The 15,996-nt window shown below is 37.2% G+C and overlaps 1 protein-coding gene across 14 annotated transcripts in view; it reads left to right on the top strand.

Moving 5' to 3' along the window:
- The window catches only part of cep112 (centrosomal protein 112), a 349,706-nt gene that overhangs the window by 100,803 nt on the left and 232,907 nt on the right, over window positions 1-15,996 (top strand). For 12 of the 14 annotated variants that reach the window (XR_015479978.1, XR_015479979.1, XR_015479977.1 and 9 more), the window contains exons 13-16: window positions 9,020-9,174; window positions 9,343-9,472; window positions 13,003-13,095; window positions 13,524-13,583. Coding sequence is in view for 4 of the 14 variants with exons in the window: in NM_001327791.1 (NP_001314720.1) it covers window positions 9,020-9,174; window positions 9,343-9,472; window positions 13,003-13,095; window positions 13,524-13,583 (438 nt within the window). In the remaining 10 variants the exon portion in view is untranslated. Of the gene's footprint in view, window positions 1-9,019; window positions 9,175-9,342; window positions 9,866-10,545; window positions 10,971-13,002; window positions 13,096-13,523; window positions 13,649-14,938; window positions 15,628-15,996 lie in introns of those variants that run through there. The other 2 variants (XR_015479984.1, XR_015479985.1) reach the window with 2 other exon arrangements.

The raw sequence follows: 15,996 nt of genomic DNA, 5'->3' as shown, positions 1-15,996 counted from the left end.
GAGAGTGTCCGGACTCTGCCACCAAAACAAGAATTTACAAGACCAGAGTGGCAGAATCCTGACAGCTTGTCCAGAAAATGCTTCTTGATTTAAGAATTTTTAGATGTTTGGACTAGAAACAAGACAGAAAATCTAAGTAAGAAAAGCACAAAACATTTTTGTGGTGCATAAAGACACAATCAAAAGCAGATGATGATGATGATGATGATGATGAAGATGATGTTGTTGATGAGGCATTAATTTGAACCAATGCTCATATCAAACATCATTCACAAAATCAAGAAGTCATCATCTAGTGTCATTCACACAACTACTAAACACCATCATGTTAACGCACAACACTGAAACAATGCAATAATCATCATGTATTGACATTAGATGTAATATAAAACTCTAATGTATATCACTGATGATAAAAAAGTACCATAGTAATGTAAAAAAAAAAAAAAAAACTGAACAGTCTTCGAGAATTTGGGGAAATTAAATTTACAGATATTCCCCAAATATGTTAGGCTAGCTTACTGTTGACCAGGTAACAATTTATTACACTTTAAATTTGTACTTTTTTACATTAGTATTTAATAAAAAATAATAAATCATTGCCGTTGTTTACAGTTAATGATTTACATAAAAATCCGCAATGTCTGATTCTATGAATATACACTACCTGACAAAAGTCTTGTTGTCGATCCCAGTTGTACGAGCAACAAATAATAAGTTTGGAAAAGTGAATTATCTGTTGAACTGCATCCCAATCATCACAAATACTGCAGAAATCCTACTAGACCCAAGATTCTCACTGTAATTAGTCAGGTTTGGTGAAGAAAAATTCATGGTGTGGGGTTGTATTCAGTATTGGGGTGTGCGAGAGATCTCCAGAGTGGTTGGTAACATCAACAGCCTGAGGTATCGAGACATTTGTGCTGCCCACTACATTACAAACCACAGGAGAGGGCGAATTCTTCAGCAGGATAGTGCTTATTCTCATACTTCAGCCTTCACATTAAAGTTCCTGAAAGCAAAAAGGTCAAGGGGCTCGAGCATTGGCCAGCCTAGTCACCAGAAATGAACATTATTGAGCATGTCTGGAAAAAGATGGAGGAGACATTGAAGATGAATCTAAAGAATCTTGAGAACTTTGGGAGTCCTGCAAAAACGCTTTCTTTGCCATTCCAGATGACTTTATTAAGGGATTTGAGTCATTGCAGAGATGTATGCATGCAGTCCTCCAAGCTCATGGGAGTCAGACACAGTATTAATTATTTTTTCACTGCAGCATGACTTTATATTCTATACTGTATATTATTTCTGTTAAGTGACAAGACTTTTGTCTAAGCAAAGTCAGACCTCACTGTCCTTATTAAAACTTAATTCAAAATCAGGTCATGATCATATTATATTTAGGTAAAAAAAAGCATAATCTAGAGACCTTTGCCTTTCATAAAAGCCACTTCTGATACCAAATGATCAACTAGAAGTCAAGTTGTTATTTGTTGTTCCTAAAACTCAGGCGACGACTTTAGTCAGCTAGTGTATTTCACAGCTGTCTCTATTTCACAGGTTGTCTATTTACCTTAAAATATTCTCTGGTTGCTCCTCTATGTGCATCACAATATTATTAGTATTATTATACTTATTTAGTTTTACAACTTATAAATACTTTTAAATATACTAAAATAAGTAATAAAGGCTGTTTGTGTAATGGTAGCCTACAGATAGACCCACAAGGAGCCTGCAGAATGAACGCCATCTTGAAGACAAAGAGGAATATAAACAAGTGAACTATTAGAAAACTGTTATAGTCACATCACTTACATGAAGATTTGAAATGAATGCAAACTGAAACAAAAAAGTAGCATATAATGTCCCTGTTTCAGATCTAATCAATCAAAATAGAAGTCTGAAAACACCCTCAGATGAGCATTATCTATTGTGGTTGCTGTGATGTAATCATAAACACACCGGTTTGTATCTGCACGTTGTTATTCTTCAGCTTTTTTATCTGTAACTGTTCCTGCTAATGCTGGTACAAGTAGCTTTTTGTTAGACTATACTCCTACAAAACATATCAGATAAACATGGTTTGAGTTGAGAAAATATTTGCCTTGTCTATCATCATCCTGTACATTTAACGTATACATTATTGGAAAGATTAGACCCTTCCTAAAAGGCCATGCTACACAACTTCTCCGTCAAGCTCTGGTTCTGGGAAGACTGGACAACTGCAATGCTTTCTTGACTGATCGTCCAGCCACAGCTATCAAATTGCAAACAATACAGAATGTGACATTAAAAATGGTCTTTAATGAACTGAAAACGCATGTCACACTGAGCTTATCATAGATTATTTGAAAGTACTGTAGACTATACCCCTATAAAACATCAGATAAACATGGTTTGAGTTAAAAAAATGTTTGGCTTAAGGAAGCATGTGCAATTATTTTCTCTTTGTTTTGGCTGAGTGTTCGTAAACAGTTGTTGATCTGTATCTTCAGAGAGGGCCGATATGTGTCGCGTATATGTGTAGGAAAGCACATACACTGTAGACCACATGTTTTTATAACATCCTCTTGTCTGCTAAGACGTGCTCTCAGATGAGGGCATTTGGGAAAGGGACATGTCTAATCTCATCTGTAGTTTGTCAATAGGATGGCCTTATCACAATCACTTTTACATCAACAGCTGTTGTCGTGTGACTTAAAGAAAGGAGTTTGTATGATTGTTTACTTCAATTGCTTTTTTATGTCTTGCGAAATTGAAAAAGAATACAATTATAAAACAGGGTTTCTGCGGGGTCTTAAAAAGTCCTTTCAATGTCTTAAATTTCAAAATCCAAATTTTAGGCCTTAAAAAGTCCTAAATCTACTGAAATATTGTGTTGTTAGTGTTAAATCTATTTAAAACAGGTCTTAATTCTTCTTTGTTCATGTATTGCTACCCAATCTAGCCAAAACCCATTCAATCACCAACAATCGTCTCAATAAAACTTTAACTTTTTATTTAAAAAGGTCATTTTTCACTCTTTTTATTATAATGGTTTAATCATTTTCCTTAAAATAACATTTGTTTAAAAGTGCTCCGTGTATTTACTGCTGAGGACACCGACCTGGACAGATTGTTCTACATTGTTCGCCGGCAGCTAGCTCTCTGCAACTCTCACATGGTCGCCCATTGAAGATAAGCAGGGCTGCGCCCGGTCAGTACCTGGATGGGAGACCACATGGGAAAGCTAGGTTGCTGCCGGAAGTGGTGTTAGTGAGGCCAGCAGGGGGCAGCCAACCTGCGGTCTGTGTGGGTCGTAATGCCCCAGTATAGTGACAGGGACGCTATACTGCTCAGTGAGCGCCGTCTTTCGGATGAGATGTTAAACCGAGGTCCCGACTCTCTGTGGTCGTTAAAAATCCCAGGATGTCCTTCGAAAAAGAGTAGGGGTTTAACCCCGGCATCCTGGCCAAATCTGCCCACTGCCCTCTGTCCATCATGGCCTGCTAACCATCCCCATATTCCAATTGGCTTTCACATCCTCTCCACCAATTAGCTGGTGTGTGGTGTGCGGTCTGGCGCAAAATGGCTGCCGTCGCGTCATCCAGGTGGATGCTGCACACTGGTGGTGGATGAGGAGATTCCCCCCCATTGTGTAAAGTGCTTTGAGTGCCCAGAAAAGCACTATATAAATGTGGATTTATTATTATTATTATTATTATAATATAATAATTATAATATATTATTATTATTATTATTATATATATTTAGTATATTATAGTTTTTAAAACCTTTAAAACATTTGTTTGTTTAGAATGTTTAGTATAAAGTAATGTTTAAATAATAATAAAGTAATGTATAAACAGTAATGTTTAGAATAAAGTGTATGGATACAAGTAAAGCTTTCTTGTTTTTACATTATATTTAAAATACTTTGCTAAGAAATAAAATCTAAAATATTACTTTATTATTGTTTTGTTAAATGTATTAAGTTCTAATATTAGTTGACTGATTAAACTAATGTTTAATATATAAAGTTTTAAAATATAACTCAGGTTTTTGAGCACATTTTGTTATTATTGTTCATTTATTCGTTTGCTGGAAATTAGAACTGAATTTAGAAATAGTTTTGAAACGAATATTTGCGCTTAACAAACAAAATTATTTATTTATAGACTAATTGATGTCTGTGTGTAAAGGTTTTCCTATCCAAGAGCGAAAGTGAAAGTAGTTCCATTATCTCTCATTCTCATGCAGTAGATGCTCTGTTTAACAGTTTTCTGTTAAACTGTTAACTGTTTGCTAGTGAAATGCTCATTTTTTCCACTTTGACTTACTTTGCGTCCTGTAAATAGCGAATGCGCTCTTGGCACGAAGCAACTGGGTCTTAAAGGTAATGGGAGATGAGACTCTAATTGGTTTATTCTCAAAACACACCTATAACTCATTAAGAAAATAAACTCAATCCTTTTAGACCATGCGTCGCGGCGCAAGGCAGATTTCCCGTCCTTACATTAGCAAAAACGCGTCCTGACACGCCCTGAAAGCGTTTGCGCCCTGCGTTTTGCGCTCTGTGCATAGACCGTCAAAATAGAGCCCATAGTGTAAGCTTCAGTGCAGGCTACTTCCCAATCTTCATACGAAAATTCAGACTGCAAATCTTCCTTTTATGTATTCAACTTTACAATATGAATGTTCGGGTTCATTCTCAGCCACCCATAAAACTCTGATATGATACCTTTTCTTAGATTACCTTTTATCCACACCCCTAATTTGTTATAAATATTGATCCCAATGGATAGAGTTGAGTATAAGGCATTGTGCAACCATTGCAATGCGTTAAGAATCCCGACCTATAATGCATTAAAAAATCCATGCGTCAAAGAAACTGTTATCTCATATTTTTTTATGAGCATATCTCAATCACCGTCAGCTGTACATCAACTCGCTCTTTTTTTTTCTAGAATTGGTAACTGTCTGCATTGTTAAGCGGCTCAGGCTGTGACCAAATGCTTTTATGCTATCAGGGTCAGTGTATATTAATTACCAGCGTGCGTCATAGCTCTTTCACATCATGCCACATTTCACACTGGCATTAACAAAGGCCTATTTTCCAAAGTTTTGACACTGACGTTGCCATCAGAAAGCTGTGCTTTTCAACACTGGCCACTTTCATCATCTGCGCTGTCTATCTTCAATCGATAATCTGTCATCATTCATATCAGCCTGCATTCCACACGCCACGCATGGGACAGTGGCCTCCATTAACGATGAGACGTGTCTATATGTGTGTGTGTATGTGTGTGTGTTCTGTTAGACGTACTGTCTGGTTTTGGTTTAACTGCTCTTGCTGTCCCGTGGAAAGTTTCCCCTCTCCCTGTATTTCGTCAGACATGCTTGTCTTATTTTCAAATGAAGACCATCCAGGATCCTAGCTGTTCTTTGAGGCCCGAGCTATGCTTTGCCGCCGATCTGCTTCGCATGCCTTTTTCATATTTAATCCCAGCATGCTCTGGGTTGTGCTAAAGAACAGAGGGCCACAGGTGCATCAGATTTTCAGGCTGTGTGAAAGAGGATCGCGGAGGATCTTTGAAGGTTCGCGAGGATGGTGTGGAGGCCATGGACGTTGTTAGAAAGCTGTTTAAGCTTACTGTTACTGAACTGTTCAACTTTCACTATCACATCTACAAAGGAATTCCCCATTCAGGACATCTCCGCTGGCTTTCTCTGCTGGCTCTTTGTAATGGAAATTAGTTGTGAGGAGCTGCTGTGAAGATATAGGTTGTCAAGATACAAGCTGCTCATAATTTAAAGTAGTTCGACTACACTCCGGCTACACTTTTGAAAAAAATTGTGAGCTGCACTACTGTTTAAAACGATTGATTGATTGATTGATTGATTGATTGATTGATTGATTGATTGATTGATTGATTGATTGATTGATTGATTGATTGATTGATTGATTGATTGATTGATTTGTAATAAATCTCTAAGGCTGCATTTATGTAATAAAAAAAAAATGTAGCACACACATTTTTTTAGAAATCATTGATTCTAAATTGCTGCTCATTTTTCAATTCAATTCAACTTCAATTCAAATTCAATTCAATACAAATTTCTACAGCTTAGATTGTAGATTGTCAAAGCAGCTTAACATAGAAGTTTATAGTAAATTGAAACTATGTCAGTTCAGTTTAGTTCAGCTCAGTGTGGTTTAATTTTCACTGCTGAAAGTTCAAACACTGAAGAGCAAATCCATCGATGAACAAATGTAAATTCCTGCTCGACTTCTTACACCCCTATGATTGGTCAAGCGCTCAACAGAGAGGGCTGTGATTGGCTCTAGTGCTCTGGTGCTCTTCACCGATGTGTGACAATGATAAACTACAGCAACAACCACTGGTATTTATTTCCATAGCACTTTTACCATGAAATTGTGTTAAAGCAGCTTAAAATAGAAGCTATAGTAAATTGAAACTGCTTCAGTCTGGTTTTCAGACTTGTTCAGTTCAGTGTGGTTTATTTTCACTGCTGAAAGTCCAAACACTGTAGAGTAAATCCATCGATGCGCAGCTCCACAAGTCCCAAACAAAGCAAGCTAGTGGTGACAGCGGGTGAGGAACCAACTTCACCAATTAATAAAAGTGGGAAAAAAAAAAAAAAACTCAAGAGAAGCGAGGCTAAATGTGTCAATCACTTCCCAGCTCGGCTAATAACAAAAAATGGGGCGTGGCTTCTGTAACAGACTCAGCCTGAGGGTGTTTGCTGGAAAAGTAATTCAGATTTGTTTAGAAAAGTGTGAAATATAGAAAAGTAGTTAGGTAGAATTGTATAGGAAAGCCAAAATGTGAAGATTTGGCTTAGAAATTGATCCAAGAAATTAAAAGTCAAAGTGACATGTTACCAAGTAGAATCTTTAAACTATTTTAAGCTGTTGTTATTTAAACATTAAACATCAATGTGCGAAGAAAAATTGCGCATCAGATTTAAAAATGTGCCCTCATCTAAACGACTAAATTACAGGTGTGAACCTACACTGGTACCATGGTTCGTTCGGTTATGATTATCATGCCATCAATTTGGTTCAGTTCGATATCTCGGTGCGTCAAAGTGCATTGACAATGCTTTCCATAAACAATTTTACGTTTTACTTCACAGCATAAGAAAAATGTATAAATATATTTATATGTTATTTGTAATACAATTTTGTCATTTAATAAAAACAGTCAGATATATGAACTGTACCTTTAAAAACTCAAGTACATACACAGAACAACATAAGCATTTATAGCAAACGAACAAATGTAAATTCCTGCTCGACTTCTTACACCCCTATGATTGGTCAAGCGCTAAACAGAAAGGGCTGTGATTGGCTCTAATGCTCTGGCGCTCTTAACCGATGAGTGACATTGATAAACTACAGCGACAATCACTGGTATTTATTTCCATAGCACTTTTACCATGTAAATTGTGTTAAAGCAGCTTAAAATAGAAGCTATAGTAAATTGAAACTGCTTTAGTCCGGTTTTCAGACTTGTTCAGTTCAGTGTGGTTTATTTTCACTGCTGAAAGTCCAAACACTGTAGAGTAAATCCATCGATGCGCAGCTCCATTTAAAAAGGTGCCCTCATCTAAACGACTAAATTAGAGGTGTGAACCTACACTGGTCGCTTGTTTCGTTCGGTTACGATTATCATGCCATCGATTTGGTTCAGTTCGATATCTCGGTGTGTCAAGGTGCATTAACAATGCTTTCCCTAAACAATTTTACGTTTTACTTCACAGCATAAGAAAAATGTATAAATATATTTATATTTTATTTGTAATACAATTTTGTCATTTAATAAATACAGTCAGATATATGAACTGTACCTTTAAAAACTCAAGTACATACACAGAACAACATGAGCATTTATAGCAAATGAACAAATGTAAATTCCTGCTCGCTTTATGAGTCCTGTCGAGCGACTTCTTACACTCCTATGATTGGTCAAGCGCTCAACAGAAAGGGCTGTGATTGGCTCTATTCTCTGGCGCTCTTCACCGATGAGTGACATTGATAAACTACAGCGACAATCACTGGTATTTATTTCCATAGCACTTTTACCATTTAAATTGTGTCAAAGCAGCTTAACATAGAAGTTATAGTAAATTGAAACTGCTTCAGTCCGGTTTTCAGACTTGTTCAGTTCAGTGTGGTTTATTTTCACTGCTGAAAGTCCCAACACTGAAGAGAAAATCCATCGATGCGCAGCTCCACAAGTCCCAAACCAAGCAAGCCAGTGGCGACAGTGGCGAGGAACAAACTTCACCAATTGACGAAAGTGAAGGAAAAAACCTTGAGAGAAATCAAGCTCAGTTGGGCACAAACATTTATCCTGTAGCCAAACCTCTTTTGCTGAGCTGCAGCCTAGGCACCAGAGGCTGGGGAACAATGGACGGCCATGGAGAAGCTGCAGATGTACTGTAAGCCACCAGTGGGTGTACAGTCTGGCCCACGGGATCAATGCGGAGACTCTTCTGTCACTGGGGCCTTTCAGGAATCAGTTTCATGCTCTCCACTTCTTTATGACCACCGCAGCATTCCCTCAGGCTTGGTCCAGTATTATGGAGACCTCTCAACGACTATTACTATTATAATCTGTCGCTGTCATATTTCTGATGTGCTTTAGCTCATTCAATCTAACTGGCAGAGCTGTGATTTAAAGAAATATTATTGGTAGTTTTTTTTAAAGATGAGAAGCTACTTTGTCTCATTCTGTCTTCATATTTTAGTTGACATTTCCTCAAACATCAAATAAAAAGTCCCTTCACCTGAGCTTTATATGACTTTTGTATCATGAATCATATTTAAGCTTTTTAATTAGTTTGAACCAGTGCTTAATTTATGAATAGAGAGGTCCCAGAACAGTTCGGGGTAACAGATCTGGCATCTTACCCAAGGAGGAAGGGGTGTCCCAGCACAAATTAAACCCTGGTATGAACATTCTGACTAAAATGTGCTTGTTAATGTTTATGTTCTGTTGTGTTCCTCTAGGAGCATATTGTCCGTGAGCTGGAGACTCGGGTGAAGCAGCTCTCGGTGGAAGTGGAGAGTGGGAACCTGCTCAGGCAGAAGGTTACACAGGAGAAAGCAGAGCTGGAGCTTCAAATCGCCTCCATCAGTGCTGAGCTACAAGAGGCCAACCAAAGGTACAAGAAAAAAAACCCTTCACACCCTGAGATTTGATGGAAACAGATGTCCAGGCATCATACACATATAAGAAGGCAGTGTTACATTTATCCTTCACGTTCAATTCAGAGAAAGTGAGACGGAAATACTCCTGTAGTTTGTTTCTATCTAAAAAATGTGTTTTTCAGGAGCACAACTCTGCAGAAGGAGATGGACCAGATGAGAGTCCACTATGAAGAAGCTCTGCAGAAACTTCAGGCCAGGCATAACGCTGACATGAGCCACTTCCAGCAGGAGCACGCCGTCTCTGCAGCCAAGGCATCTTCAATCTACTCTTACACTTACACATGCGTTACTCTCTTTCATTTCTTGTGCTAATCGACCACATAACTGTTAGCGAGCCCAAAGCATTCCTGTAACCGATCTGGCTTTCTGATGAACATCCTATTAGCTCTGATCCAAACCCTGGTGGGCTGCTTCACTGTCTGTCTGCATCAACCGCTACACTACCTGCTTCAGTAAACTAACCCCAGCGGAGGGACTGAGCTGAGACGGTTTTGGAACATAGAGTACACAAATATTGAGTATATTGCAAAGTTAATTTTATTTATTTTTTATTAAACTTGAAGTTATTTACATTTGAAGTCAGAATTATTAGCCCCATTGAATTATTAGATCGCTTGATTATTTTTCCCCAATTTATGTTTAAGGGTGCTTTCACACCTACACTTTTGTATCGGAACGTATCTCGTTTGCCCAGTTAGCGCGGTTCGATTGGCATATGTGAACAGGGCAATCGCGCTCTGTTCCGCGCCAAAGTAATCGCTCCGAGATCGCTTGAATGAGGTGGTCTCGGCTCGATTGAAACGAACCCTGGAGCGGTTCGATTGCAGTGAGAAAGCGATCCGATCCGAGCGCGGTTATATCACAGTGTTTTATGGATATGTAATAGGCTTACGGCTATATGAAGAGAGAATTATGAGTAAGGCGGGAAGTTTCGCGAGTCTCCGGATGCCCGCAAACGAGTGATGATCTCCCGGTAATCTCGTGTCTCTCTCCCAGTCCTCAAATAGGCATCATCGCGCACCCTTCTCACCCCTCCCCACCGTGTCTCTCCTCAGACACGTCACGCGCGCGCACCCTTTCAATCACCACCAAATCACCACCTCTCCTGACAGCTGAGCAGGACGCTGCAAAATAAACCCTGACACTCTGACCAATGTAAGGAGAGTTTACTCGCACGTGACTTGTTTTAGCTCTTTTGGTCCGATTAGAAACTTTGCAGTGTGAAAGCGAACCGCTCCAAGAGCAAAGAGCAACAATGTAACAATTCTAATCTCTGTTTCGGAACAACTGAATCGATTCACAGGTGTGAAAGCACCCTAACATAGAGCAGATTTTTTCAACACATTTCTAAGCATAATAGTTTAAATACCTCATCTGTAATAACTGAATAACTGATTTATTTTATCTTTGCCATGATGACAGTAAATAATATCTTACTGGATATTTTTCAAGACACTTCTATACAGCTTAAAGTGCCATTTAAAGGCTTAACTAGGTTAATTAGGTTAACTAGGCAGGTTAGGGTAATTAGGCAAGTTATTGTATAGCAATGGTTTGTTCTGTAAATTATCAAGAAAAAAATATAGCCTGAAGGGGCTAATAATTTTGTCCCTAAAATGGTGTTTAAAAAATTAAAAACTGCTTTTATTCTTGTCAAAATAAAACAAATAAGACTTTCTCTAGAAGAAAAAATATTATCAGACATACTGTGAAAATTTCCTTGCTCTGTTAAACATCATTTGGAAAATATAAAAAAAAAAGAAAAACATTTGAAGGGGGGTAATAATTCTGACATCAACTGTATATATATATATATTAGTGGTGGGCCGTTATCGGCATTAACGTGCTGCGATAACGCGAGACTTATCGGGCGATTAAAAACAAATATCGCCGTTAATCTATTCTCTAAGTTGGGTTGGGAGCTGGGTCTGTTCTACGCAAGCTATGATGACTTTCACCTTGATATTTTAGCGCGGATGTATACCTGGTCGAATTGCACTGTAGGTGGCGAGAACGAGTCTTTGAACCTGTGTGTATTCATTCCTACTGTTAAATTACCACCTCAAGCGTGACATGCTAACATGGATGCAGTTCACTAGAGAGAATCTGATCACTTTTAGCTCCACATCTAACTATCAGGCACCTGTAGAATTAAGCGTTTGAATAAAACATATACAAATACAATGAACCGGGTGCTTTTTAAAATGAATGACAGAGGATGAAAGTCAAACCGGTGAGCCGTCTGACAAAAGAAAGTGCCCTTCTGAATCAAATCAGCAGGATGCACTTCTGGATCTTACACTTACTTTGAAGACACTACTGACTATGCTTACATGGACATTCATCATCATTTTCTTGTTGGCTAAGTCCCTTCATTAATCCGGGGTCGCCACAGCGGAATGAACCGCCAACTTATCCAGCAAGTTTTTATGCAGCGGATGCCCTTCCATCTCTGGGAAACATCCACACACACATTCACACTCACACTCATACACTACAGACAATTTAGCCAACCCAATTCACCTGTACCGCATGTCTTTGGACTGGGGGGAAACCGGAGCACCCGGAGGAAACCCACGCAAAGGCAGGGAGAACATGCAAACTCCACACAGAAACGCCAACTGAGCCGAGGTTCGAACCAGTTAATCTAGTTATTTGCCTTAATACACAATAATATAATTAAGATGTTTACGTGAAGTGCTTGATGTAAGAGGTTCATGTAATTTTGGGTGAAGTTCGGCAGTTTCACTTTAACTCATGAACATTTCATTCATGCCCCAGTGACAAACTGGGGTATTAGATGCAAATAAGGAGTGAGGACTGGTGAGAGTGTTATGGAATTAAATAATGCACTCCGAATGGGGAAAAAAAAAAAAAAACCTTTCACATTTCGCAATGTGTGTGACGTCATAGTGTGATTGCAGTGTTTACTTTTAAAATGACACTAATATATGCATACTTCACACGTATTAATTCCATTTCTGTTTAGTTCAGTTATGACTTTAGACGGATTAAGGTAATCAAAAATTGCTGTTTGGAGCTTATGTAGGCCTACAGGTCAACATTCATGTTTAACTGAATAAACAGTTAGTAAACAAAAGTACATCTTATTAAATAATTTATTTTCATCTCCAATTATCATAGTTGAACAGTTTCTCAAGCAGTTTGTGATGCATTTTGAAAACCCGAGATGACCCCCTGGTCTAATGCGCCACCTGGCTCGAGAAAGCCATTGTCAAAGACTTACTTTTAGTCATTATTTGGGTTGCACACATATTCTGAATCCCTTCAGCAGAATTTTAATAAGCCATTTTAATCTAGATTAATCTATATTAATTCCAATATTACAGTAAGATTAATCTAGATTAAAAAAAATTGTATATATGCCCACCTATATATAAATATGAGCAATATCATCACAAGAGCAGCACTGCGATGTCTGTATATTGACTCTTGTGGGAGGCATGCATTTTCACGAGGCCGCATTTTAAGATTATAAGCCTGAACGGCATGAAATACCATAATTCTAGAGACATATCCCAGTATTTCTCTGTTGCAATCGGGATATCACAATAATCAACCGCGGAAAAGCCAAAGCAAACACTACCAGAATCACTACAATTACTATAGAATAAATACAGCGATACAACATACAATAGACAGAGAGATCAACTGAGAGAGATCAACTTAAGAAGTCACTAACCGGTTTTATGATTTGATCAACTGTGAGTCTTCTCTAAGAGCTGATTTTAATATGTGAGTTTATTTTGTGTTGATTACAGGCATCAGAGGTGATTCAGGATTTGGAGCAGACCGTGATTCACCTCAAACAGCAGATACAGGAAGCTGAAAGCAGGAGACATAGACAGCTCCGGGTCAGTCACAAGTCACTTACTTACACCCTTTTCTGATCAAATTCCACAGGTCTGTGAGTGTGAACATCACATGAAGTCAACAAAAATTACCCTGCCTTTTTATAAACAGTTCATCATAGCATGTTATTCCAGATATAAATGTCTTATCTTAATTTTATTCTCATTAAATGTATAGCAGTTTACACTTGAAGTTATTTCACCTTTTGTCGGACATCATCATCTTTCACAATCCAGCAAATGCCCTATAAATAAAATCAAGCTTGACTTTTTCTGACTCAGATTTACAGTATGACATATAATTAAAATGTGGTGCAATCATCGATTCAAGTTGATTTTTGGTGTTAATACATATATGTATTGTTGAATTGTTCAACTGCTTAAAACAAGCAAGTATAACTATTTTTTGTGTTGTTTTGTTGTTGTTTCAGGACCAAGAAAATAAGTGGCAACAAGAGATAACGGACATGCAAAACAGCACTGAAAAAAAGGTAATTTATTAGTGCTCTGACACAATATTGCATTTAAATCAAATCACATTTTAAATCGTGTGCAGGTCTGCCACAATATATATATATATATATATATATATATATATATATATATATATATATATATACACAGTAGGTGAGAGTTCAAAGTGACTATTACCGCCGCGTCATATACCGCCGCCGTTTGAAATAGGAGCCGCTTTGTTTTTAGTGTATGACTTCAGTTTGTGAATGAGCCGCCAGGGGGCGCAAAGGGATGGGATGCGAACCGACAGAAATAGCCCACACAGCAGCCTTAAATATGCTATTGTGCTTGTAAATGAGATTAAACAATAAGTCAAAGCATTATAATTCCTTTATTAATCATTTAAAATTTGTTAACATGCTTTATTGTTATTCTAAACTTTTTAAGTGCAAAGAGGATTCTTTTTGAAAAATAGAATTAAAGAAGTTAAAGACAACTAAAATGAAAGCACAAACATTCAGTACAAATATTCTAAGTATGCCTAAATTAAAAAAATAAAGCAGTCTTTTAGCCTAAATGTAAAGAGATTTTCAGTGTTTGCTATTTTGGTAGGACTAACACAAGACCTTTTCATTTATGTTTTAATTTACGTTTTTATTTACATTTTCGTTGTTGATTATATTTTACTATTTAATTTTATGTCACAATTATTGTACATAATAATAAACGAATAATGAAAAATAATAAAAATAGGCCTTATGGATTTAAGGACATGTGGTAAAACATTAAGAAACGGTCAGGCGCATGGTCTAAAGAGCTTAAGTTGAATGCTGCTTCATAAAATAATTTTGCCGCAGGACATATCTCGCAGGTTTATTTTTAATAGTTTTCAGTTAATTTGTTTTGTTTCAAAACATCAATGTTCTCTTTAAAGTTCTCTTTAAAGTATAACTGTTGTTTTGTTTTTTTACTTAATGGCCCAGTATGTTTTGTATTTTAATTTCAATTTCAGTCACCTTGCATATGCATTTGAAATATAATGCGCGCATAACCGCGGAAAGAAGAAAAAACTGTATATATATATATATATATATATATATATATATATATATATATATATATATATATATATATATATATATATACATGCATACATACATACACACACACACACACACACATACACATATATATGTATGTATATATATATATATATATATATATATATATATATATATATATATATATATATATATATATATATATATATATATATAGTTCAAGTCAGAATTATTAGTCCCCCTTTGAATTTTTATTATTATTTAAATATTTCCTAAATGATGTTTAACAGAGTAAGGACATTTTCACAGTATTATGGCAGACCTGCCAGTTTGGCTAACTTTATGGCCACTGCGCACTATTTAAAATGTGATTTGATTTAAATGCAATACTACTGCACGAGTTCACTTTGATGATGGAAACTTTCGAGCCTATAAAGACTTAGAGGTGATTAAAAGAATCCAGGTCCACTTTTTCAGTGATCCAGACACAAGTGGTCAGCCATTTGCCCATGGTATTAACGTGTTTCAGATGTGTCTCCTGTTACCGCTTGTGTTCAGAGTTTATGGAGTTTTGATTTAAAAATACAGGAAGGTGTTCAAATGTTCAAACTCGGGGCCCACAAGTAACTTATTTTGGCCCAATGGTAAAGTTAAAGATGGCAAACTATTATCATTATTGGACATACTGTATATGAAGCTCTGTTTAAAAAATGTACTGGTGGCATAGGCTAGGATAGGATAGGTATTATCCAAGCTGCTTCAAACTACTGTGCATTGTTGGATTTGATTGATTGCCGTCGCCTCAGCAGCCAATGAGCTTGCTTCTCAATATTTAAATACCTTAGTGTAGTTTGCATGTTTTCGCATCCCTCCTCCACCCCAGCTCCACTTGTGTACAGCTCTACACTAAAGGGATTATTGGTTTTATTCACGTCACTTCATACTTTAGTTTCTCATCAAATCTTCTGACCAATCAAATACTCTCTAGTATCTGACATGCTCCGCCGTCTTTAAGGCAGTACTCACACTAGGTACAGTTGCCTCAAACCGGGCCAAAGCATGCTTGTCCCCCCTCCCGTCTCCCCCGACGGCCCGCGCTCACACCATATCGGGCCTCGGCACGCTTACGTCATCGCTGCTGCCCTGTTCAGAAGCGCTCTCTATGGCAAGCCTTTTTAGCATTTAAATCTTTGTTCTGACTCCATAAATATATTTAGAGATATCTCTAATTATATTTTGACTAGTCATAATTATAATTCGACAAGTCAGAATAACAATTAGAGATATCTGCAATTGCAATTGTACTAGTACGAAATCAGATTGGAGATATCTGCAAATATATTATGACTAGTCATATTCCTCCATTGACTTCCATTGAAAAATATTT

Source organism: Danio rerio, chromosome 3 (assembly GCF_052040795.2).
Source record: "Danio rerio strain M-AB ecotype USA chromosome 3, GRCz13ab, whole genome shotgun sequence".
Taxonomy (NCBI): Eukaryota; Metazoa; Chordata; class Actinopteri; order Cypriniformes; family Danionidae; genus Danio; species Danio rerio.
This window is presented reverse-complemented; position numbering and strand designations above follow the sequence as displayed.